The sequence below is a fragment of the Hemiscyllium ocellatum genome, chromosome 25 (genome assembly GCF_020745735.1).
Source record: "Hemiscyllium ocellatum isolate sHemOce1 chromosome 25, sHemOce1.pat.X.cur, whole genome shotgun sequence".
Taxonomy (NCBI): Eukaryota; Metazoa; Chordata; class Chondrichthyes; order Orectolobiformes; family Hemiscylliidae; genus Hemiscyllium; species Hemiscyllium ocellatum.
In genome coordinates this window covers 611,041-636,246 of record NC_083425.1, presented here as the reverse complement: position 1 = coordinate 636,246, position 25,206 = coordinate 611,041, and the positions used below count along the sequence as shown (strand labels likewise).

At 52.9% G+C, this 25,206-nt stretch overlaps 1 protein-coding gene across 1 annotated transcript in view; it reads right to left on the bottom strand.

The window, feature by feature from the left end:
* LOC132827883 (uncharacterized) overlaps positions 1-25,206 on the bottom strand; it is a 79,583-nt gene that overhangs the window by 33,652 nt on the left and 20,725 nt on the right. The window contains exons 3-8 of the mRNA XM_060844646.1: positions 15,422-15,511; positions 14,986-15,331; positions 11,201-11,247; positions 9,836-9,900; positions 7,664-7,754; positions 5,295-5,483 (exon numbers count right to left, since the gene is read on the bottom strand). Coding sequence (XP_060700629.1) covers positions 5,295-5,483; positions 7,664-7,754; positions 9,836-9,900; positions 11,201-11,247; positions 14,986-15,331; positions 15,422-15,511 — 828 coding nt within the window. The remainder of the gene's footprint in view (positions 1-5,294; positions 5,484-7,663; positions 7,755-9,835; positions 9,901-11,200; positions 11,248-14,985; positions 15,332-15,421; positions 15,512-25,206) is intronic.

Genomic DNA, 25,206 nt, shown 5'->3' with positions numbered 1-25,206 from the left:
TCAGGCAGCATCCGGGGAGCAGGGAAATCAATGTTTCGGATGAAAGCCCATCATCATCAGCAACGATACAACCAAGTGAATGACAACAGTCGTAGCGTTATTGGAATATTGTTGAGGGACAGAGAGCAGAAGGTGCGCCCGAACGTTTAAACTAAAGGAAATATAACGTGCGGTTCAGCACTAGGCCGATGCTGACCTGAGCTTCAGGGTCCCGGGCACATTTCCAAAGTTTGCAAAATTTAGGAAACATTAAAAAAAAGGGAGATGATCAGAAGAAAGCTCCAGGAGCCACATAGACCTGTCAGAATGAACAGGAAGGTGGGAGGCAACACTGAAGGCACTGACATTTAAATTGTGTTTTTTGTTGGAAAGAATAAAAAGAAAAACCTTAAAACAGGTGGAGGTCTGGAAAGCTTGTGCAGAAATCTCTGTCATCAGCAGGGAGCTCCGAAATGATGATGAAAATCCTTGGATTTAGTCAGAGACAAACATAGAAGGATTGCCTGCTACGTTTTGTTAAACATCTGATACTGGAGAAGCTGTGAGTTTTCTCCTTGGAGCAAAAAGGAAGGAGGAGAGATTTGATCAGAATGTTCAAATAATGACTCTGTTTGGGAGAGCAAATAAGGAGCCCAGTCTGCAACAGGATTGGACGCTGGGGACAGAGACTTGGGATAAAGACTTGGGCAAAGAGGAAAATGGAGGGTTTAGCTTTCATGCCTGGAGATTTTGCTTAAATTAGATTATTCAATTTTATTGCCATCTGTACTCAAGTACCGGAGTACCGGAATACTGGGTACTGGAGTGCTGGGATACACGAGTGCTGGGGTACTGGGGTGCTGGGGTAATGGAGTACTGAGGTAGTGGGGTACTGGAGTACTGGAGTACTGAGGTAGTGGGGTACTGGAGTACTGGGGTACTGGAGTACTGGAGTACTGAGGTAGTGGGGTACTGGAGTACTGGAGTACTGAGGTAGTGGGGTACTGGAGTACTGGGGTACTGGGGTACTGGAGTAATGGAGTACTGAGGTAGTGGGGTACTGGAGTACTGGGGTACTGGAGTACTGGAGTGCTGGGGTACTGGAGTGCTGGAATACTGGGGTACTGAGGTAATGGGGTACTGGTGTATTGGGGTGCTGGAGTGCTGGAGTGCTGGTGTGTTGGAGTACTGGGGTACTGGGGTTCTGGGGTACTGGGGTACAAGAGTGCCAGGGTCCTGGTGTACTGAGATACTGGGGTACTGGAGTATTGGGGTACTTGGGTTCTGGTGTATTGGGGTACTTGGGTTCTGGTGTACTGGGGTACTGGGGTTCCGGTGTACAGGGATACTGGAGTACTGGGGTACTGGGGTACTGGAGTGCAGGGGTACTGGAGTGCTGGAGTAATGGGGGACTGGGGTACAGGAGTGCTGGGGTACTGGGGTACTGGAGTGTAGGGGCACAGGGGTACTGGAGCACTCGGGTACTGTATTGCAGGGGTACTGGGGTTACTGCAGTACTGGAGTACAGGGGTACTGAAGTACTGGAGTACTAGAGTACTAGAGTACTGGAGTACTGGAGTACTGGGGTACTGGGGTACTGGGGTACTGGAGTACTGGAGTACTGGGGTTTTGGGGTACTGGGGTACTAGAGTGCAGAGGTACTGGGGTACAGGAGTGTTGGAGTACTGGAGTACTGGGGTACCGGGGTACTGGAATACTGGGGTACTGGAGTACTGGAGTCCTGGGGTACTGGAGTACTGGGGTACAGGAGTGCTGGGGTACAGGAGTGCTGGGGTACAGGAGTACTGGAGTACTGAGGTTTAGGAGTACTGGGGTACTAGAGTCCTGGGGTACTGGAGTACTGGGATACTGAAGTACTGGTGTACTAGAGTACTGGAGTCCTGGGATACAGGGGTATAGGGGTACAGGGGTACTGGAGTACTGGGGTTCTGGGGTACTAGAGTACTGGGGTACTGGAGTGCTGGAGTGCTGGAGTAATGGGATACTGGGGTACAGGAGTGCTGGGGTACTGGGGTACTGGAGTGCTGGGGTACTGGAGTGCAAGGGTACTGGAGTACTGGAATACTGGGGTACTGAAGTACTGGAGTACTAAAGTACTGGAGTACTAAAGTACTGGTGTACTAGAGTACTGGTGTACTAGAGTACTGGTGTACTGGGGTACTAGAGGACTGAAGCACTGGTGTGCTGGAGTACTGGGATTTTGGGGTACTGGGGTACTAGAGTGCAGGGGTACTGGGGTACTGGAGTACTGGGGTACTGGGGTACAGGGGTACGGGGTACTGGTGTACTGGGGTACTGGAGTGCTGGAGTATTGGGGTACTGGAGTACTGGGGTACAGGGGAATGGGGTACTGGAGTACTGGAGTGCTGGAGTATTGGGGTACTGGAGTAGTGGAGTAGTGGTGTACTGGGGTACTGGAGTACAGGGGTACCGGAGTACAGGGGTACTGGGGTACTGGAGTACTGGGGTACTGGAGTAGTGGTGTCCTGGGGTACTGGAGTACTGAGCTACAGGGGTACTGGAGACCTGGGGTACAGGAGTACTAGGGTACTGGAGTATTGGGATACTGGAGTACTGGTGTCCTGGGGTACTGGAGTACTGAGGTACAGGGGTACTGAAATGCTGGAGTACTGGAGTATTGGGGTACTGGGGTACTGGGGTACTGGAGTCCTGGGGTACAGGGGTACTGCGGTACTGGGGTACAAGAGTACTGGAGTACTGGTGTACTGGAGTAATGGAGTCCTGGGGTTTTGGGGTACTGGAGTACTGGGGTACTGGGGTACAGGAGTGCTGGGGTACAGGAGTACTGGAGTACTGGGGTTTAGGGGTACTGGGGTACTGGAGTACTAGAGTACTGGGATACTGAAGTACTGGTGTACTAGAGTACTGGAGTCCTGGGATACAGGGGTATAGGGGTACAGGGGTACTGGAGTACTTGGGTTCTGGGGTACTAGAATACTGGAGTGCTGGAGTAATGGGATACTGGAGTACTGGAGTGCTGGGGTACTGGAGTGCTGGAGTAATGGGATACTGGAGTACTGGAGTGCTGGGGTACTGGAGTGCTGGGGTACTGGAGTACTGGAATACTGGGGTACTGAAGTACTGGAGTACTAAAGTACTGGTGTACTAGAGTACTGGTGTACTGGGGTACTAGAGGACTGAAGCACTGGTGTGCTGGAGTACTGGGATTTTGGGGTACTGGGGTACTAGAGTGCAGGGGTACTAGAGTGCAGGGGTACTGGGGTACTGGAGTACTGGGGTACAGGGGTACGGGGTACTGGTGTACTGGGGTACTGGAGTGCTGGAGTACTGGGGTACTGGAGTAGTGGAGTAGTGGTGTACTGGGGTACTGGAGTACTGGAGTACAGGGGTACTGGAGTACAGGGGTGCTGGGGTACTGGAGTAGTGGAGTAGTGGTGTACTGGGGTACTGGAGTACTGGAGTACAGGGGTACTGGAGTACAGGGGTACTGGGGTACTGGAGTACTGGGGTACAGGGATACTGGGGTACTGGAGTCCTGGGGTACAGGAGTACTAGGGTACTGGAGCATTGGGGTACTGGAGTAGTGGTGTACTGGGGTACTGGAGTATTGGGGTACAGGGGTACTGTGGTACTGGAGTCCTGGTGTACAGGGGTACTGTGGTACTGGGGTACAGGGGTACTGGAGTACTGGAGTCCTGGGGTACAGGAGTACTGGAGTACTGGGGTACTGGGATACATGGATACTGGAGTACAGGAGTACTGGGGTACTAGGGTACTGGGGTGCTATGGTACTGGAGTCCTGGGGTACTGGAGTACTGGAGTATTGGGGTACTGGAGTGCTGGGGTACTGGAGTACTCGAATCCTGGGGTACTGGGATACTGGGGTATTGGGCTGCTGGGGTACTGTGGTACTGGGGTGCTATGGTACTGGAGTCCTGGGGTACTGGGGTAGTGGAGTACTGGGGTACTGGAGTATTGGGGTACTGGAGTGCTGGAATACTGGGGTACTGGGGTACATGGGTACTGGAGTACTGGGGTACTGGAGTGCTGGGATACTGGAGTACTGGGGTACATGGGTACTGGGGTACTGGAGTATTGGGGTACTGGGGTGCTGGGGTGCTGGGGTACTGGGATACTGGGGTACACTGGGCTAGTTTTATCTCGGGGCCAGTATCGGACAGATGTACTGAATGCACGTTCCCTGTTCAGTGGAGCTTTAGCTGTCGATGGGATGTGATGTCCAGTCCAGCTCATTAGAAACAGATCGTAGCTGCACCTGAGTATTGCACATCTCTCCCCCTTCCTCAGTCCTGTCCTGTGTCGTGGGGAACGTCTCTCCCCCTTCCTCAGTCCTGTCCTGTGTCGTGGGGAACATCTCTCCCCCTTCCTCAGTCCTGCCCTGTGTCGTGGGGAACGTCTCTCCCCCTTCCTCAGTCCTGCCCTGTGTCGTGGGGAACGTCTCTCCCCCTTCCTCAGTCCTGCCCTGTGTCGTGGGGAACGTCTCTCCCCCTTCCTCAGTCCTGTCCTGTGTCGTGGGGAACGTCTCTCCCCCTTCCTCAGTCCTGTCCTGTGTCGTGGGGAACATCTCTCCCCCTTCCTCAGTCCTGCCCTGTGTCGTGGGGAACGTCTCTCCCCCTTCCTCAGTCCTGCCCTGTGTCGTGGGGAACGTCTCTCCCCCTTCCTCAGTCCTGCCCTGTGTCGTGGGGAACGTCTCTCCCCCTTCCTCAGTCCTGTCCTGTGTCGTGGGGAACGTCTCTCCCCCTTCCTCAGTCCTGAGGTGGGGAACGTCTCTCCCCCTTCCTCAGTCCTGCCCTGTGTCGTGGGGAACGTCTCTCCCCCTTCCTCAGTCCTGCCCTGTGTCGTGGGGAACGTCTCTCCCCCTTCCTCAGTCCTGAGGTGGGAAACGTCTCTCCCCCTTCCTCAGTCCTGCCCTGTGTGGTGGGGAATGTCTCTCCCCCTTCCTCAGTCCTGCCCTGTGTCGTGGGGAACGTCTCTCCCCCTTCCTCAGTCCTGCCCTGTGTGGTGGGGAATGTCTCTGCATCCTGTTGCCACACAGATACCTTCACTCGTAAAATTCTTCATCTCAATTTGTTTCCTGACAGAGGGAAAAAATAACAGCCATGGAGTTCTGAGGAAGGGTCACTGGACCCAAAACGTTCACTCTGATTTCTCTCAGATCTGCTGAGCTTTTCCATCAATTTCTGTTTTTGTTTGTGAGTCATGGAGGTGGCTCTGGTCGAGTGAAGGTGGAGGGAATAGTCGATTCTGTTTAATACAGGAGCAGCTTTCCCTGCTCCATCCCAATACTGTACCTTGCCTTCTGTAAGGTTGTTAACTGTATCCTGCAGTTTCTGGAAACGTTGACACAGGTTGCTGGCGTCTTGACTGACATCTAAACTGCAGACCGGGCAGGTGGCTTCCGTCTCCAGACCCAGGCTCATTCCCAGCAGGGCACAGGAAGAGCTCATGATTTTCTCCAGGACTGGCCCCAACTTATCCAACTGACGAGAACACAAGACAGAATTACTTCACAGCCACATCCTGCAAACAAGCAGCAATCACACACGAGACCAGCTCCTGACGAGAAGATTGGAGGATATTCTGCTCTGAGATGGAGTCTGAACACTCAGATGCATCAACTTTCATCAGGCTGTTATAGCCCTGAACCAGGGCAAGTTTAAGACAGGGTTCCACTCGTGAAACAGAAATATCTGACAGGGAGAGACAGTCAGTTTGTGCGAGTAAATTCCCCCTCCCCAACCCAGAGGTGACTAGACAGTGATCAGGAGCAGGAATTCTGCCTGAGTTCCCCTCTTCCCAAAGAACATACCAAAGAAAAGTCAGCCATTCTGCTCATCAAGTCTGCTTTCCCATTCAGTGAGGTCACGGCTGATCTGATAATCCTCCATTCCACTTTCCTGCCTTTTTCCCATAACTTTTAACTCCTTCATTAATTAAAAAATCTGTCTCTCTAAGTCCCAAATACATTTAATAAAACCCAGCTTTGACAGCCGTCTGGGATAAAGAATTCCACAGATTCAGTGCCCTCTGAATGGGCAATGCTATACTCTGAGATTATGTTGTCTAGTCCTATAGACTCCCCCAACAGTGAAATAACCTTTCTGTGTCCACCCTCTCAGCTTCCCCATGTTTCAGTAACGTTGCCCCACATTCTTCAAAACTCCAAAGAGTCCAGGCCAAGTCTCCTCCTTCCAAACACTGGATCAGCTGGGTGACGTCTCTCTCCAATCGCCTCCAACAGCAGTTTATCTTTCCTCAGATAGGGGACTCTGATTTGCTGCCAGAATCCCAGCTCTGGTCTGATCTGTGTTCCTATAGCTTAAGAAAACTGTCCCTGATCTTACCCTCCATTCCCTTTGAAATAAAGGCCGATATTTTATTTACCTTCCTTATTACCCAGTAAACTTGGATGCTAGCTTTTTGTGATCCATGCATCAGAACTCCCCAATCCCACTGGACCGTAGTTTTCTACAGTCTTTGTTCATTCAAATAATATGAAGACCCGTGATTATCTCTGAAAAAATGCATAATCCCACATTTCTCCTGCACTATATCACTATCCTCACGTTACCTGTCCATATTCGTGTGGAGACTCTGTGCCATCATCAGTACTTGCCTCTCCAGCTGTTTTTGTGTCATCCACTGACTTGGTGATACAACATTTTCCCTTCCTCATGAATATATGTTGTCCTGTTTGTGGATCTCGGTCCTGATTGATCCTGGGGGGTTCACCTTTGTAGGTTGCCATCTGAAAATGCCCCTTATCCTAACTCTGTCTTTTAATTGTTGACCAATCTTTTATCCATACTAATACATATATATCATCTCCAACACCATGAGCTCTCGTCGCATTGAGTTGCCTAATGTGGTACCTTATCAAAGATCTTTTGTAAAAACAATTATATTACATCAACTGGTTTCCCCCTGTCTACATAATCCAGAGATCACTGCATAGTGATCAGGAGCAGGATCCCTGGCTGATTTCCCCCTCTCTAACCCTGGGATCACTGCATCGTGATGAGGAGCAGAAACATTGACTGATTTCCCCCTCTCTGCCGAACGCAGGAATCTTCTCAGGTAGACAATTTCAAAAATTCACCATCCTCTGAGTGACGATTCCCTGTGGAACTAAATTTCAAACGCCCTGCCCTTATCCTGAGACTGACCTTTCAGTCTAATCCTGGTTCCACCAGCTGGGGGAACAATCCCATCCACATCAATCCTGTCACATCCCAGAACAATTGTGTAATTTTCAGTGAGATCCCACTCATTCTTTGGAACTGCAGGTTAATCTGTTGAACCTCCAGTGCACTCCCTCAGTGCCATTTCAATCCCTTCCTTTGATGATGAGACTGAACTGAACACAATCCTCTAGGACAGCTCTCACTAAAACTCTATACAATTGCAACAAGACAACCTGACCCTTGGCCGACAATCCCTTTCTGAAGAAGGTCAACAGACTATTTGCCTTCTTAATGGCTTGACAGATCTGCATCAGGATACCCAGGTCCCTTAGAACATTAACACTAACCAATCTCTTGTTACCAAAGAATACTCTGCCCCATAAACTCCACTGTTGCTCCACTTACCCATCTCACCCCATGATTTTTCCATGTTTTTCCTTTATATCCCACTGTTCCCCAATGCCCAGTTTTCTGACCTGTTTCTGCATCTCGCCCCGGTCTTTGCTGCTGGTTTGCTGAAATTTGCGTATTTCTTTCAATTCCTCATCAATATTTTTCACCGTGTCCCTGATTGGAAAAAAGGAGATTAAATAATCAAAAGATGCTTCCATAGAAGCTGTTTAAAACAAACCGATTATAATCAGATCAAAATGGAACAGAACTAAACACAAGAAGTGCGAGGGGAATGCAGCAGGATGTGTGCAGAGAGGAACGGAGTGAACATTTCAGTTTGGTGTGGCTCGTCACAGCTGGAAAGATGGGTCTAAAATCAGAAATCCACACAAGCACATGACCTAAAAACTGTGATAATAAAAAGGATTTAACAGAGAGGCAAAGGTTAGACTTTTATTGGAACTGAAGAGGTCCCACCTATGAGAGGGAGAGCTTGGCTCAATGTAAGGCAGGTGATGGGAGTGGGCTGGGGCTATCTCACCTTTGGTGGGTAATGAATTGGTGACTTTAGCAAGGCTTTCCACAGTGTTCCACAAGGTTTCTTTAGTAAGGTTAGATCACATAGGATCTAAGGAGAGTTGGCCAGTTGGCGACAAAATTATCTCCTACCTCCAAGCCAGAGGGTAGTGGTGGGGGGTTATATTTCAGACTGGGAGGTCCGTGATCAGTGGTGTACCACAAGGATGGATTCTGGGACCACTATTGTGTGTCATTTATATAAATGATTTGGATGAGAATATAGGAGAGATGGTTTGTACGTTTGCAGATGACACTAGAATTGGTGATATAGTGGACAGTGCAGAAGGCTATCTAAGATTATGGACAGGTCTTGATTAAATGGGTTGAGAAGTGGCAGATAGAGTTTAATTTAGATAAATGCAAGGTGTTGTATTTTAGTAAGGCAAACCAGAGCAGGACTAACTCAGTTGATGGTAGGGCCCAGGGGAGTGTGGTTGAACAGAGGGACCCAGAGATGCAGGTTCACATGGAGTGCACATAGACAGGGTGGCGAAGGCAGCATTTGGCACACATGCCTTTATTACTCAGACCCACTGCGTATCAGAGTGAGAATGTCATGTTACCGCTGTACAGGACATTGGTGAGGCCACTTTTGAAATAATGTGTCCAGCTCGCGTCTCCCTGCAGGTTGTTAAACTAGAATGGGTGCAGGATGCAAGTGAGAACCAAAGACAAGGTAGGACTGCACCACAAAGCTGCTATGTCCAACACAAAGCTGCTATGTCCATCAACTGTCAGGACAACTGATTTTCCCAAGTAGCCATTAACAGTCAATTATGCTCCCAATAATGATGAGCATTAGTCAATCATGAGCCAGGTGGGTCAGACTCACCCACCAGATCCTGACTCCAGTAAGAATAGCTACAGACCACACATCAGCATATGATCCAACTGGACTCACCACACAAACACTCTCTTTAAAGGCTAGGTCAGAAGCTGGGAATATCGTGGTGAGTAACTCCCTTCCTGACTCCCCAAAGCCTGTCCACCGTCTACAAGGCACAAGTCAGGAGTGTGATGGAATACTCCTCACTTGCCCTGGATGGGGGCAGGTCCAACAACACTCAAGAAGCTCAACACCATCCAGGGCAAAGCAGCCCCTGCTTGATTGGCACCACATCCAAAAATATCCACTCCCTAAGCCACCAACACTCAGTGTGTACCATCTACAAGATGCACTGCAGAAATTCACCAAAGATCCTCAGACAGCACCTTCCAAACCCATGAGCATTTCCATCTCGAAGGACAAGGGCAGCAATACATGGGAACACCAGCCCCTGCATGTTCCCCTGCAGGACACACACCATCCTGATTTAGAACATCAAACAGTAGAGTACAGGAATGAACCCTTCAGCCCACAACATGACGCTAAATTAAACTAATCCTTTCTGCCTGCCCTTGGTCCATATCCCATCATTCCTTGCATAAACATACACTGATCTAAAAGTCCCTTAAATGCCCCAAATATGTCTGCCAGCATCACCCTGGCAGTGTGTCCCATGAAAGAAAATTATTCTTCATCTGTCCCTAACTCCATGTACCCACTTTCACCTCACTCCAATCAAGTCTCCATCACTCTTGGGAACTCAGAGTGATTGGTCAATGGTCAATAACCCACCCAAGTGTTCATACCAGGTGAGCTATAATCTTGGCTCCACCCGAAGGTGTAACCTTACCTGAGAGATGATATTTGGGCTCTCATATCTTCTTTTGATTTCAGTTCCTCAGCGTCTCTTGGTGTCTAAGGACCAAGATAAAGGTGACAGCTGTCACAACCTGAGAGGATTTGTGAGCTGAGGGGCCACACTCACTTTGACATCACACAGAAAACACAGAGAACTCTTCGTAAACAATATTAACTGAAAGAAATCATAAATCCCACCATCCCCCACCAAACACCTTATCCTGCCACCACTCCAGAAATGTTAACTTCCCAAATCCCAATGTTCAGGATACAACACCCAATGCAATAACTTGATCATGAACTCAAGACTAAATCTTCAAATGCAGAACTGAGGGAGTGCCGCATTGTCGGAGGGTCAGTGCTGGGGAGTGCCACATTGTCGGAAGGTCAGGCTGAGGGAGTGGGCACTGTCGGAGGGTCAGTGCTGAGGGAGTGCCGCACTGTCGGAGGGTCAGTGCTGAGGGAGTGCCGCACTGTCGGAGGGTCAGTGCTGAGCGAGTGCCGCACTGTCGGAGGGTCAGTGCTGAGGGAGTGCCACACTGTCGAAGGGTCAGTGCTGAGGGAGTGCCGCACTGTCGGAGGGTCAGTGCTGAGGGAGTGCCGCACTGTCGGAGGGTCAGTGCTGAGGGAGTGCCGCACTGTCGGAGGGTCAGTGCTGAGGGAGTGCCGCACTGACAGAAGACAATACTGTGGTCTCTGAGCTGAAGATTTCATAAGCTCTGCGTGACTTTGTTTCTGGGAAGCTGATACGTGGAATGGTTTTCAAGGATCAGGAACATTTACTGAACATGGGAAAGGGTGACTGCAGCATCATTTGTACCAGTGTAACATTGAGGATACAGTTATTCACAACAATATCAACATGATCTTCACAGGGGAAATGCCATAAATATTTTGATGTTTGTTTGATTGAATGGGTATCTTTGTTAGATTCTCTCCACCACCCCCACTCCCCACAGCCTTGTTCTGTTTCTATACTGGGAGAAAGTGAGGACTGCAGATGCTGGAGATCAGAGATGAAGGGCTTATGCCCGAAACGTCGAATTTCCTGTTCCTTGGATGCTGCCTGACCTGCTGCGCTTTTCCAGCAACACATTTTCAGCTCTGATTCGATACTGTTTGTTTTTAGTTGAGAGGACCCTTGTGGAATGGTGTCTCTGTATTGCCTGTTTCAGACCTCCTGCTACTATTTCTCTAGAAATGTTTAAATAAACCATCATGTCCAATGAAACATTTCAGGCAGCTGAATAACGATAGTATGCGGTTTGCAATTAGAGTGTAAAACTGAAATGGAAACACGTTGAATTGATGTGACATCAAAGCCTTGCATTATTTTCACAGAAACATCTTCACTTACCTTAGCAGCATGGAAATCAGTTCCCTTCCCCATCTCATGGCCTGACACTGCAACAGATTTAAAGGAATTATACAGAAATAAATAGCGATATTGAATTAGAATGACACAATAGATAGATGGTGTGTGTGTGTGTGTGTGTGTGTGTCTGTATGTTTGTGTGAGTATGTGTGTGAGTGTTTGTGTGTCTGTGTGTGTGTGTCTGAGTGTGAGTGTCTGTGTGTGTGTTTGTGTGTGCGTGCGTGTGAGTATCTATGTGTCTGTGTGTCTGTGTCTGTGGGTGTGGGTGTGTGAGTGTCTGTGTGTGTGAGTGTGTGTCTGTGTGTGTGAGTGAGTGTGTGTGTGTCTGTGTCTGTGTGAGTGTCTGTGTGTGTGTACGTCTGTGTGTGCGCATCTGTGTGTGTGTGTCTGTGTGTGTGCATATGTGTGTCTGTGTGTGTGTGCGTGTCTGTGTGAGTGTGTGTGTGTCTGTATGTGTGTGTGAGTATGTGTGTGAGTGTTTGTGTGTGGGAGTGAGTGTGTGTGTGAGTGTGAGTGTCTGTGTGTGTGTTTGCGTGTGAGTGTCTATGTGTCTGTGTGTATGTGTCTGTGTCTGTGGGTGTGGGTGTGTGAGTGTCTGTGTGTGTGAGTGTGTGTCTGTGTGTGTGAGTGAGTGTGTGTGTGTGTCTGTGTCTGTGTGTGTGAGTGAGTGTGTGTGCTTGTCTGTGTGTGTGTTTGTCAGTGTGGGTGTGTGTGTGTGAGTGTCTGTATGTGTGTGAGTGAGTGAGTGTGTGTGTGTGAATATCTCTGTGTGTGTGTGTGTGTCTGTGTGTCTGTGAGTGAGTGAGTGTGTGTGTGTGTGTGTGAGTGTCTGTGTGTGTGTGTGTGTCTGAGTGTCTGTCTGTGTGTGTGTGTCTGTGTCTGTGTGTGTCTGTGAGTGTCTGTGTGTGTGAGTGTGTGTCTGTGTGTGTGTGTCTGTATGTGTGTTCTCACAAGGTTTACAGCAAGACCATACCCAGAGCTGAGGAAAATTGACCGGAGACCATGACAGTAATGTGACCGGGCAGCACTGTGATATGATCAGGGATGAATTGATCAAGGATATATTGCAATATGACTGTATTCCTACACTTGCCGAATGAAACAGACTCAAGCTCATGACACACCTTGCCTGGTGAATGGCAAAATCTATGTTCAATAGAAATGATGCCCAATCATTCAATCTTAAAAGTTTATTTCCACTTGGGTAAAATAAACACATACATGTCTGGGACAATGGACAGTCTCCTAAATCATCACTGAGCATAAATCCCCTTGTTCCTAAACTTTAGAATATGTCGTGAATTATGCAACTCACTTCCTGGGATATGCTGATTGTTGGGCCTTGAGCTGGGTGAGTGGAATTTAACTTGACCCCCATATCAGACACTGGATCAGTGGTGCTGGAAGAGCACAGCAGTTCAGGCAGCATCCAAGGAGCAGTGAAATCGATGTTTTGGGCAAAAGCCCTTCATCAGGAATAAAGGCAGTGAGCCTGAAGCGTGGAGAGATAAGCTAGAGGAGGGTGGGGATAGGGAGAGAGTAGCATAGAGTACAATGGGTGAGTGGGGGAGGGGATGAAGGTGATAGGTCAGGGAGGAGAGGGTGGAGTGGATAGGTGGAACAGAAGATAGGCAGGTAGGACAAGTCCGGACAAGTCATGGGGACAGTGCTGAGCTGGAAGTTTGGAACTAGGGTGAGGTGGGAGAAGGGGAAATGAGGAAAGGGATGGGATATATTCCCCCCCCCCCCCACCCCTTTACGACTTCTGCAAAGACCGTTCCCTCAGTGACTACCTGGTCAGGTCCACGCCCCCCCTACAACACACCCTCCCATCCTGGCACCTTCCCCTGCCACCGCAGGAACTGTAAAACCTGCGCCCACACCTCCTCCCTCACCTCTATCCAAGGCCCTAATAGGGCCTTCCACATCCATCAAAGTTTTACCTGCACATCCACTAATATCATTTATTGTATCCGTTGCTCCCGATGCGGTCTCCTCTACATTGGGGAGACTGGGCGCCTCCTAGCAGAGCGCTTTAGGGAACATCTCCGGGACACCCGCACCAATCAACCACACCGCCCTGTGGACCAACATTTCAACTCCCCTTCCCACTCTGCCGAGGACATGGAGGTCCTGGGCCTCCTTCACTGCCGCTCCCTCACCACCAGACGCCTGGAGGAAGAACGTCTCATCTTCCGCTTTGGAACACTTCAACCCCAGGGCATCAATGAGGACTTCAACAGTTTCCTCATTTCCCCTTCCCCCACCTCACCCTAGTTCCAAACTTCCAGCTCAGCACTGTCCCCATGACTTGTCCTACCGGCCTATCTTCTTTTCCACCTATCCACTCCACCCTCTCCTCTCTGACCTATCACCTTCATCCCCTCCCCCACTCACCTATTGTACTCCATGCTACTTTCTCCCCACCCCACCCTCCTCTCGCTTATCTCTCCACCCTTCAGGCTCTCTGCCTTTTTTCCTGATGAGGGGTTTTGCCCGAAATGTTGATTTTGCTGCACTTCGGATGCTGCCTGAACTGCTGTGCCCTTCCAGCACCACTGATCCAGAATCTGGTTTCCAGCATCTGCAGTCATTGTTTGTAACTCCATATCAGACAGTCTCAATGACAGCAGGTTAATAAAATGGAGCAAAAACAAACTACTTAACCAGGAACTGTGACTTGCTGGTAATGTTTGTGGACGAGTGACTCAGAGGATAACGTCAGGGACACAGACACAAACCCCACCGTAACATCATTCAGGAGATGTAACAGTTAATGACAGTCTTGTGTTTGTAAGTACACAACTTTGACTGATGCCCTTTACAGAAGGGAACCTTCCAGTCTTGGCAGTGGGACTGCAATCTGATTATAGAGAGGAAATAACCAAATTCCAAACCCAACCCAAAAGATCCTTTCCATTTAGACCAAAACATTAAAAAAAATGTTCGTTATTGATTTTTTAAAACCGAATAATGGTCACTTTTCCAAATCTCATTACTTGATTTTGCAAAGTAAATATGACAAATTTAAAATAATCTTTTTACAATTGTTTTTCTGAGCTTCCAATCCTGGGCCTAGGCTCAGCACAAACCACAGAAACAAGTGAGTGTACTTCCAATAACACCGTGTGTCACTGGGCAGCAGGGACAGGACAGCATACGGAGCTCACTCCAAACCTACACCCAGACAAGGTACAGAGTCAGTAAAGGAGGAGGAGGGTCCGAGGGAGTGAACACCAGTCATCAAAAAGGAATCAGACTGGTTCATGTTGTACGTCCTGTTACCCCGGGTGTGTGTCCTGTTACCCCGGGTGTATGTCCTGTTACCCCGGGTGTATGTCCTGTTACCCCGGGCGTACGTCCTGTTGCCCCGGGCGTACGTCCTGTTGCCCCGGGCGTACGTCCTGTTGCCCCGGGTGTATGTCCTGCTGTCCCGGGTGTGTGTCCTGCTGTCCCGGGTGTGTGTCCTGCTGTCCCGGGTGTGTGTCCTGTTACCCCGGGTGTGTGTCCTGTTACCCCGGGTGTGTGCCCTGTTACCCCGGGTGTATGTCCTGTTACCCCGGGTGTATGTCCTGTTGCCCCGGGTGTATGTCCTGTTACCCCGGGTATATGTCCTGTTGCCCCGGGCGTATGTCCTGCTGTCCCGGGTGTGTGTCCTGTTACCCCGGGTGTATGTCCTGTTACCCCGGGTGTATGTCCTGTTGCCCCGGGCGTATGTCCTGTTGCCCCGGTTAGAAGTGGGCTGGTCATCATCCTCCAGCACTCACCTAGATCTGCTAAGGACTTTTCCAGAACAGTTACTCGCTGAATCAAAGCGGGTTGTGTGTTGGTCACCTGTCGAATGTGTTGAAGAGCTAATACAACATCTGGATGCAGCTGGTTTTCATCCTCAGTCCCCGAGAATGCTGCAGGATCCATCAGTTCAATTTCCAATTTTCTCAAAGATTTTTCACTGGAGTGTGTCTCTTTGGTTGGAGCTGAAGGCTCATCTTTCAAGGGGACGGGGTTCCTGCCAACATCTTCAGGAATCATCGGTTTATCTGAGGTTTCAGCTGTAACATTTGGAGCCTGGGGAGCCTTGTCAGTGTTTTTGCTCGCTGGAAACAAATCAATCTGTTTTAAAAAGTAAAAAGAAGCATTCAGATGTGAGTCTTCTTTCACTAGGACAAGTAACCGAAAAACAACGCTGCAATAATATTTTACATCATCTGAAGGGTCCTCAGGGTCATCCACAAGGGTGGTTTGCAGCGTCTTCCAACTGACAAACTGCTGCAACTGTTCCGGAGTTTTATTCTGGAGATAAATACAAGAGAATTAGTTATACACTAGTGAGTCATGGTCAAGAATCATCCTACCTTCACTAAGCAGTGACTACACAACAGCACCAATTCAGAGACCTAGGTAATATTCTGACAATCCTGGTTCAGTGGTGGAATTAGAACTCAACATTAGAAAATTTGCAATTAAGAACCTACTGATGACCATGGAACCATTGCTCATTATCAAAAAGCCCTCGTGGTCACTAATGCCTGTTAGGGAAGGAAACTGCAATCCTTACCTGGTCTGGCCTACATGTGACTCCAGACCCACAGCAATGGGTAATCAGGAATAGCCAATGAATGCTGCTCCAGTCAGCAATAACCACATCTCGTGAATGAATAAAAACAATTAACTAACGTTGAAACCCAATCATTGCAGCTCGAATTAACATGGTCTTGAGGAGATATGGGGTCGAACCAATTTAGAAACTATAAACAAGTCAATAGTGCCGGGCTACCACACCCCTTTTCCCATGAGGGTCCCGTCTCTTTCCAGGAAAGTCAAGCTATCTCACAATTTCAGCTCCTTACACACAAACTTTACAGCATCTTAAATTAAACATATTAAGGTTTCTCAATGACAGTCACCAAAACTGGGAGCTGTGCCGCTGAATGCTGGAAACAGCAGGATGTGCAGGATACACACCATCATTGTGCCGGGAAATATATCCCTGTTCTTTTTACCAAGAGAATGGTGGGAAGGTGGGACTTGCTATCGCAGGCAATAATGGAAGTGAATGGTACACATGCATTCGAGGAGAAAGGAGAGGGAAGAGAAGGTTCCAGTCAGATAGATGGGGAAACAAAGGAGGGGAGTCAAATCAAGCATCAACTAGTAGGGCCTGTTTGGGCCGAATGGCTGTTTCTGTGCCATTTAATCGATAGAATCCTGCAACGTTGCTGGATCAGAATCCTGGAACTGCTTCCTTCCTGACATTGTGGGTCAACCTACAGCACAGGGACTGCAGCTCACCCCCACCTTCTCAAGGGGGCAACTAGGGACATAGAACATACAACATTACAGCGCAGTACAGGCCCTTCGGCCCTCAATGTTGCCTGTGGAACCAATCTGAAGCCTATCTGTCCCACATTATTCCATTTTCATCCATATGTCTATCCAATGACATTGGCGAGTCTATTACTGCTGCAGACCTTGCGTTCCACGTCCCTGCTACTCTCCGAGTAAAGAAACTACCTCTGACATCTGTCCTAGGATGGGCAATAAGTGCTGACCCCTACATCAAATTAATACACAGAAATAAAAGGTTAGCAGGCAATTGTGCGAAGTCTAAGGTACACAAAAGGGAGAGAATTAATGATATTGGACATGAAGATTTAGGAGACGGTTTGTGTATTTTGAATACTGATTTTGGGTCATTGGGCACTGGGAGCTGTCTCAATGTTTAGGAACAGCCTCAAATTAACCAACTAAATATCACAGAGATCAGAACATGAACACAGCAAAGTGGTTTTATACAAGTTAGTTTAAAAATAATAGCGACTAATTTACAGCTTTTTAAACAGCATTGTCACAACATTTCTTGCTGCAATTAATTAATTCCATATAAAACTGTTCACAAGCCAGGCTAGAATCTTCCAGTGAAATGCTGCTCGATGGTGAGAGTGTGGCTCCCTGACCCTGTTCTGGGTTCACAATCAAACACTCTCCTGTACGGGTGGGTTCGGATCATCAACCTGCTTTTAGATATTTACAATATAAGCCACCCAGAGAACATGGCCACAAGGTTATATTCAAACAGCGATGTTACACTCAGGGGGGTGAGAGGGTGAGGCCCTGGGGGGTGGGGGGTGAGAGGGTGAGGTCCGGGGGCGTGGGGGGTGAGAGGGTGAGGCCCTGGGGGGTGGGGGGTGAGAGGGTGAGGTCCGGGGGCGTGGGGGGTGAGGTCCCGGGGGGTGGGGGGTGAGAGGGTGAGGTCCCGGGGGGTGGGAGTGAGAGGGTGAGGTCCCGGGGGGTGGGGGTGAGAGGGTGAGGTCCCGGGGGGTGGGAGTGAGAGGGTGAGGTCCCGGGGGGGGGTGGGGGGTGAGAGGGTGAGGTCCCGGGGGGGGTGGGGGGTGAGAGGGTGAGGTCCTGGGGGGGGAGGGTGAGGGTGAGAGGGTGAGGTCCGGGGGGGGAGGTGGTGAGAGGGTGAGGTCCTGGGGGGGGTGGGTGGTGAGAGGGTGAGGTCCCGGGGGGAGGTGGGGGGTGAGAGGGTGAGGTCCCAGGGGGTGGGGGTGAGAGGGTGAGGTCCTGGGGGGGAGGGTGAGGGTGAGAGGGTGAGGTCCCGGGGGGGGGGGGGGGGTGGTGAGAGGGTGAGGTCCCGGGGGGGGGTGGGGGGTGAGAGGGTGAGGTCCTGGGGGGGGTGGGGGGTGAGAGGGTGAGGTCCTGGGGGGGAGGGTGAGGGTGAGAGGGTGAGGTCCGGGGGGGGGGGGGGTGGTGCTACCACATTGTTGTCATGGCAATGAGCTGCAGACTCCATGATCAGGTGACACGGGGGATTATAAAATGCAGACATTCAAACTGAAAATGTAGAGACTCTGCCGACAGCTTCGTAACTAAATATTCAAAATAAATGCTCCCCACAGGACACCGCGCTCTGTCCCTCACCCCTCCCCATTGGCACTATGTGCTGCTGCTCAGGTCAGCATAAACCCTGAGACCTCACCCCCCCCCGAGACCTCACCCCCTCAGCCTCCCCCCCGTGCCCCCCCACTCTGATCATGAATGTGTGGTTCCTGTCGGTGTGTAGCCCGGTTGGTGGTTGGGTTGTGGTGAGGTTCAGGGGAACCCAGCAGCAGATACAAAACCAGGCCCCGAGTTTCCCAATTGCCAGTTTCTATTCCAGGGATTTGCCTGGGAATTTCCAGGGAAGGTAGGAGGGGGGCACAGGGACCTGTCGGATTTGCCTGGGAATTTCCAGGGAAGGTAGGAGGAGGGCACAGGGACCTGTCGGATTTGCCTGGGAATTTCCAGGGAAGGTAGGAGGGGAGCACAGGGACCTGTCGGATTTGCCTGGGAATTTCCAGGGAAGGTAGGAGGGGGGCACAGGGACCTGTCGGATTTGCCTGGGAATTTCCAGGGAAGGTAGGAGGGGAGCACAGGGACCTGTCGGATTTGCCTGGGAATTTCCCCCACACATGGAAACCTCCAAAAGTCTCCAAATAAATCCAAGAATTGAGAGAACTCCAGTGTAATGACACGATTACAGACACAGCCTAACTCCTGACTAACGTATCAGCAGAGACCCTGACCCCGAGACCCTGACCCCGAGACCCTGACCCCGAGACCCTGACCCCGAGACCCTAACCCCGAGACCTGACCCCGAGACCCTGACCCCGAGACCTGACCCCGAGACCCTCATCCCGAGACCCTGACCCCGAGACCCTGACCCCAAGACCCTGACCCCTCGGACCCTCACGCCCTCCCCCACCCCCCCCCCACCTACCCCAGACCCTGACCTGACACCCTCCCTCTCTGAGTGGGACATGACAATCCTGCCCCGCTCCAGACTAAATCTTCACTGACTCCCACTACCCACCCAGAACACCCCCTCAAAACCCACAGGACCCCCCCCTTATCCTCAGGACCACACCCCGCCCACAGACACACCCCCACCTCACAGGACACGCCCCTCTTTACCGCAAGATCCTTTACCTCCGCACACAGGACACACCCATTCACCCCTTCTGACCAATCCCAGACACTGCATCATTTACACAGACCCCATTCCATGCAGCATCCTCCAAACCTAACCCCTGTCCCCCAACACCCTGTACCCCAACACCCTGTCCCCCAACACCCTGTACCCCAACACCCTGTCCCCCAACACCCTGTCCCCCAACACCCTGTACCCCAACACCCTGTCCCCCAACATCCTGTACCCCAACACCCTGTACCCCAACACCCTGTACCCCAACACCCTGTACCCCAACACCTGTACCCCAACATCCTGTACCCCAACACCCTGTACCCCAACACCCTGTACCCCAACACCCTGTACCCCAACACCTGTACCCCAACATCCTGTACCCCAACACCCTGTACCCCAACACCCTGTACCCCAACACCCTGTCCCCCAACACCCTGCACCCCAACACCCTGTACCCCAACACCCTGTACCCCAACACCTGTACCCCAACATCCTGTACCCCAACACACTGTACCCCAACACCCTGTACCCCAACACCCTGTCCCCCAACACCCTGCACCCCAACACCCTGTACCCCAACACCCTGTACCCCAACACCCTGCACCCCAACACCTGTACCCCAACACCCTGCACCCCAACACCCTGTACCCCAACACCCTGCACCCCAACACCCTGCACCCCAACACCCTGTACCCCAACACCCTGCACCCCAACACCCTGCACCCCAACACCCTGTACCCCAACACCCTGTCCCCCAACACCCTGCACCCCAACACCCTGTCCCCCAACATCCTGTCCCCCAACATCCTGTACCCCAACACCCTGTCCCCCAACACCCTGCACCCCAACACCCTGTACCCCAACACCCTGTACCCCAACACCCTGTACCCCAACATCCTGTATCCCAACACCCTGTACCCCAACACCCTGTCCCTCAACACCCTGTACCCCAACACCCTGTCCCCCAACATCCTGTACCCCAACACCCTGTACCCCAACATCCTGTACCCCAACACCCTGTACCCCAACACCTGTCCCCCAACATCCTGTACCCCAACACCCTGTACCCCAACACCCTGTACCCCAACATCCTGTACCCCAACACCCTGTCCCCCAACACCCTGTACCCCAACACCCTGTACCCCAACATCCTGTACCCCAACACCCTGTACCCCAACACCTGTACCCCAACATCCTGTACCCCAACACCCTGTACCCCAACACCCTGTACCCCAACACCCTGCAACCCAACACACTGCACCCCAACACCCTGTACCCCAACATCCTGTACCCCAACACCCTGTACCCCAACACCCTGTCCCCCAACACCCTGTACCCCAACACCCTGTCCCCCAACATCCTGTACCCCAACACCCTGTCCCCCAACACCCTGTCCCCCAACACCCTGTACCCCAACACCCTGCACCCCAACACCCTGTACCTCAACACCCTGTACCTCAACACCCTGCACCCCAACACCCTGTACCCCAACACCCTGCACCCCAACACCCTGTCCCCCAACACCCTGTCCCCCAACACCCTGTACCCCAACACCCTGTATCCCAACACCCTGCACCCCAACACCCTGTACCTCAACACCCTGTACCTCAACACCCTGCACCCCAACACCCTGTACCCCAACACCCTGCACCCCAACACCCTGCACCCCAACACCCTGTACCCCAACACCCTGTCCCCCAACACCCTGTACCCCAACACCCTGCACCCTAACACCCTGTACCTCAACACCCTGTACCCCAACACCCTGCACCCCAACACCCTGCACCTCAACACCCTGTACCTCAACACCCTGCACCCCAACACCCTGTACCCCAACACCCTGTACCCCAACACCCTGCACCCCAACACCCTGTACCTCAACACCCTGCACCCCAACACCCTGTACCCCAACACCCCGTACCCCAACACCCCGCACCCCAACACCCCGTACCCCAACACCCTGTACCCCAACACCCTGTACCCCAACACCCCGTACCCCAACACCCCGCACCCCAACAACCCGTACCCGAACACCCCGTACCCCAACACCCTGCACCTCAACACCCTGCACCCCAACACCTGTACCCCAACACCCTGCACCCCAACACCCTGTACCCCAACACCCTGCACCCCAACACCCTGTACCCCAACACCCTGCACCCCAACACCCTGCACCCCAACACCCTGCACCCCAACACCCTGCACCCCAACACCCTGTACCCCAACACCCTGTCCCCCAACACACTGTACCCCAACACCCTGCACCCCAACACCCTGTACCCCAACACCCTGTACCTCAACACCCTGCACCCCAACACCCCGCACCCCAACACCCCGTACCCCAACACCCCGTACCCCAACACACAGTACCCCAACACCCTGTACCCCAACACCCTGCACCCCAACACACTGTACCCCAACACACTGCACCCCAACACCCCGTACCCCAACACCCCGTACCCCAACACCCTGTACTCCAACACCCTGCACCCCAACACCCTGCACCCCAACACACTGTACCCCAACACCCTGCACCCCAACACCCTGCACCCCAACACACAGTACCCCAACACCCTGTACCCCAACACCCTGCACCCCAACACCCTGTACCCCAACACCCTGTACCTCAACACCCCGCACCCCAACACCCCGCACCCCAACACCCTGTACCCCAACACCCTGCACCCCAACACCCTGCACCCCAACACCCTGTACCCCAACACCCTGCACCCCAACACCCTGCACCCCAACACACAGTACCCCAACACCCTGCACCCCAACACCCTGCACCCCAACACCCCGCACCCCAACACCCCGTACCCCAACACCCTGCACCCCAACACCCTGTACCCCAACACCCTGCACCCCAACACCCTGCACCCCAACACACAGTACCCCAACACCCTGCACCCCAACACCATGCACCCCAACACCCCGCACCCCAACACCCCGCACCCCAACACCCCATACCCCAACACCCCGCACGCCAACACCCTGCACCCCAACACCCTGTACCCCAACACCCTGCACCCCAACACACTGTACCCCAACACCCTGCACCCCAACACCCTGCACCCCAACACCCCGCACCCCAACACCCCGTACCCCAACACCCCGTACCCCAACACCCTGTACCCCAACACCCTGCACCCCAACACCCTGCACCCCAACACACTGTACCCCAACACCCTGCACCCCAATACCCTGCACCCCAACACCCTGTACCCCAACACCCTGCACCCCAACACACTGTACCCCAACACACCGCACCCCAACACACTGCACCCCAACACCCTGTACCCCAACACCCTGCACCCCAACACCCTGTACCCCAACACCCCGTACCCCAACACACTGCACCCCAACACCCTGTACCCCAACACCCCGTACCCCAACAACCCGTACCCCAACACCCTGTACCCCAACACACTGCAGCCCAACACACTGCACCCCAACACCCTGTACCCCAACACCCTGTACTCCAACACCCCGTACCCCAACACCCTGTACCCCAACACCCTGCACCCCAACACACTGTACCCCAACACCCCGTACCCCAACACACTGCACCCCAACACCCTGCACCCCAACACCCTGTACCCCAACACCCCGTACCCCAACACCCTGTACCCCAACACCCTGCACCCCAACACACTGTACCCCAACACCCCGCACCCCAACACACTGCACCCCAACACCCTGTACCCCAACACCCTGCACCCCAACACCCTGCACCCCAACACACTGTACCCCAACACCCCGTACCCCAACACCCCGTACCCCAACACACTGCACCCCAACACCCTGTACCCCAACACACTGCACCCCAACACCCCGTACCCCAACACCCCGTACCCCAACACCCCGTACCCCAACACACTGTACCCCAACACCCTGTACCCCAACACCCCGTACCCCAACACCCTGTACCCCAACACCCTGCACCCCAACACCCAGCACCCCAACACCCTGCAACCCAACACCCTGCACCCCAACACCCTGCACCCCAACACCCTGCACCCCAACACCGCGTACCCCAACACCGCGTACCCTAACTCCCTGCACCCCAACACCCTGTACCCCAACACCCTGTACCCCAACACCCTGCACCCCAACACCCTGCACCCCAACACCCTGTACCCCAACACCCAGCACCCCAACACACTGTCCCCAACACCCTGTACCCCAACACCCCGTACCCCAACACCCTGTACCCCAACACCCTGTACCCCAACACCCTGTACCCCAACACACTGCACCCCAACACCCTGTACCCGAACACCCTGTACCCCAACACCCTGTACCCCAACACCGCGTACCCCAACACCCTGTACCCCAACACCCTGTACCCCAACACCCCGTACCCCAACACCCTGTACCCCAACACCCCGTACCCCAACACCCAGCACCCCAACACCCTGTACCCCAACACCCCGTACCCCAACACCCCGTACCCCAACACCCAGCACCCCAACACCCTGTACCCCAACACCCTGTACCCCAACACCCGGTCCACCAACACCCTGTACCCCAACACCCTGCACCCCAACACCCCGTACCCCAACCCCCCGTACCCCAACACCGCGTACCCCAACACCCTGTACCCCAACACCCAGCACCCAAAACACACTGTACCCCAACACACTGTACCCCCACACACTGCACCCCAACACCCTGTACCCCAACACCCTGTACCCCAACACCCTGCACCCCAACACACAGCACCCCAACACACAGTACCCCAACACACAGTACCCCAGCACCCTGTAACCCAACACCCTGTACCCCAACACCCTGCACCCCAACACACTGTACCCCAACACACTGTACCGCAACACACTGCACCCCAACACCCTGTACCCCAACACCTTGTACCCCAACACCCTGTACCCCAACACCCAGCACCCCAACACACTGTACCCCAACACACTGCACCCCAACACCCTGTATCCTAACACCCTGTACCCCAACACCCTGTACCCCAATACCCAGCACTCCAACACACTGCACCCCAACACCCTGTACCCCAACACCCTGCACCCCAACACACTGTACCCCAACACACTGTACCCCAACACACTGTACCCCAACACTCTGCACCCCAACACACTGTACCCCAACACCCTGTACCCCAACGCACTGCATCCCAACACACTGCACCCTAACACCCTGTACCCAACACACTGCACCCCAACACACTGTACCCCAACACCCTGTTCCGCAACACCCTGCACCCCAACACACTGCACCCCAACACCCTGCACCCCAACCCCCTGCACCCCAACACACTGTACCCCAACACACTGTACCCCAACACACTGCACCCCAACACACTGCACCCCAACACCTTGCACCCCAACACACTGTACCCCAACACCCCAACACCCTGTTCCCCAACACCCTGTACCCCAACACCCAGTACCCCAACACACTGCACCCCAACACCCTGTATCCCAACACCCTGTTCCCCAACACACTGAACCCCAACACCCTGCACGCCAACACCCTGTTCCCAAACACCCAGCACCCCAACACCCTGCACCCCAACACCCTGCACCCCAACATACTGCACCCCAACACCCTGTCCCCCAACACACTCTACCCCAACACACTGCACCCCAACACACTGCACCCCAACACCCTGTCCCCCAACACACTGTACCCCAACACACTGCACCCCAACATCCAGCACCCCAACACCCTGCACCCCAACACCCTGCACCCCAACACACTGCACCCCAACACCCTTTCCCCAACACACTGTACCCCAACACACTGCACCCCAACCCACCGCACCCCAACACCCTGTTCCGCAACACCCTGCACCCCAACACACTGCACCCCAACACCCTGCACCCCAACACCCTGCACCCCAACACACTGTACCCCAACACACTGCACCCCAACACACTGCACCCCAACACCCCAACACCCTGTTCCCCAACACCCTGTACCCCAACACACTGCACCCCAACACCCTGTACCCCAACACACTGTACCCCAACACACTGTACCCCAACAC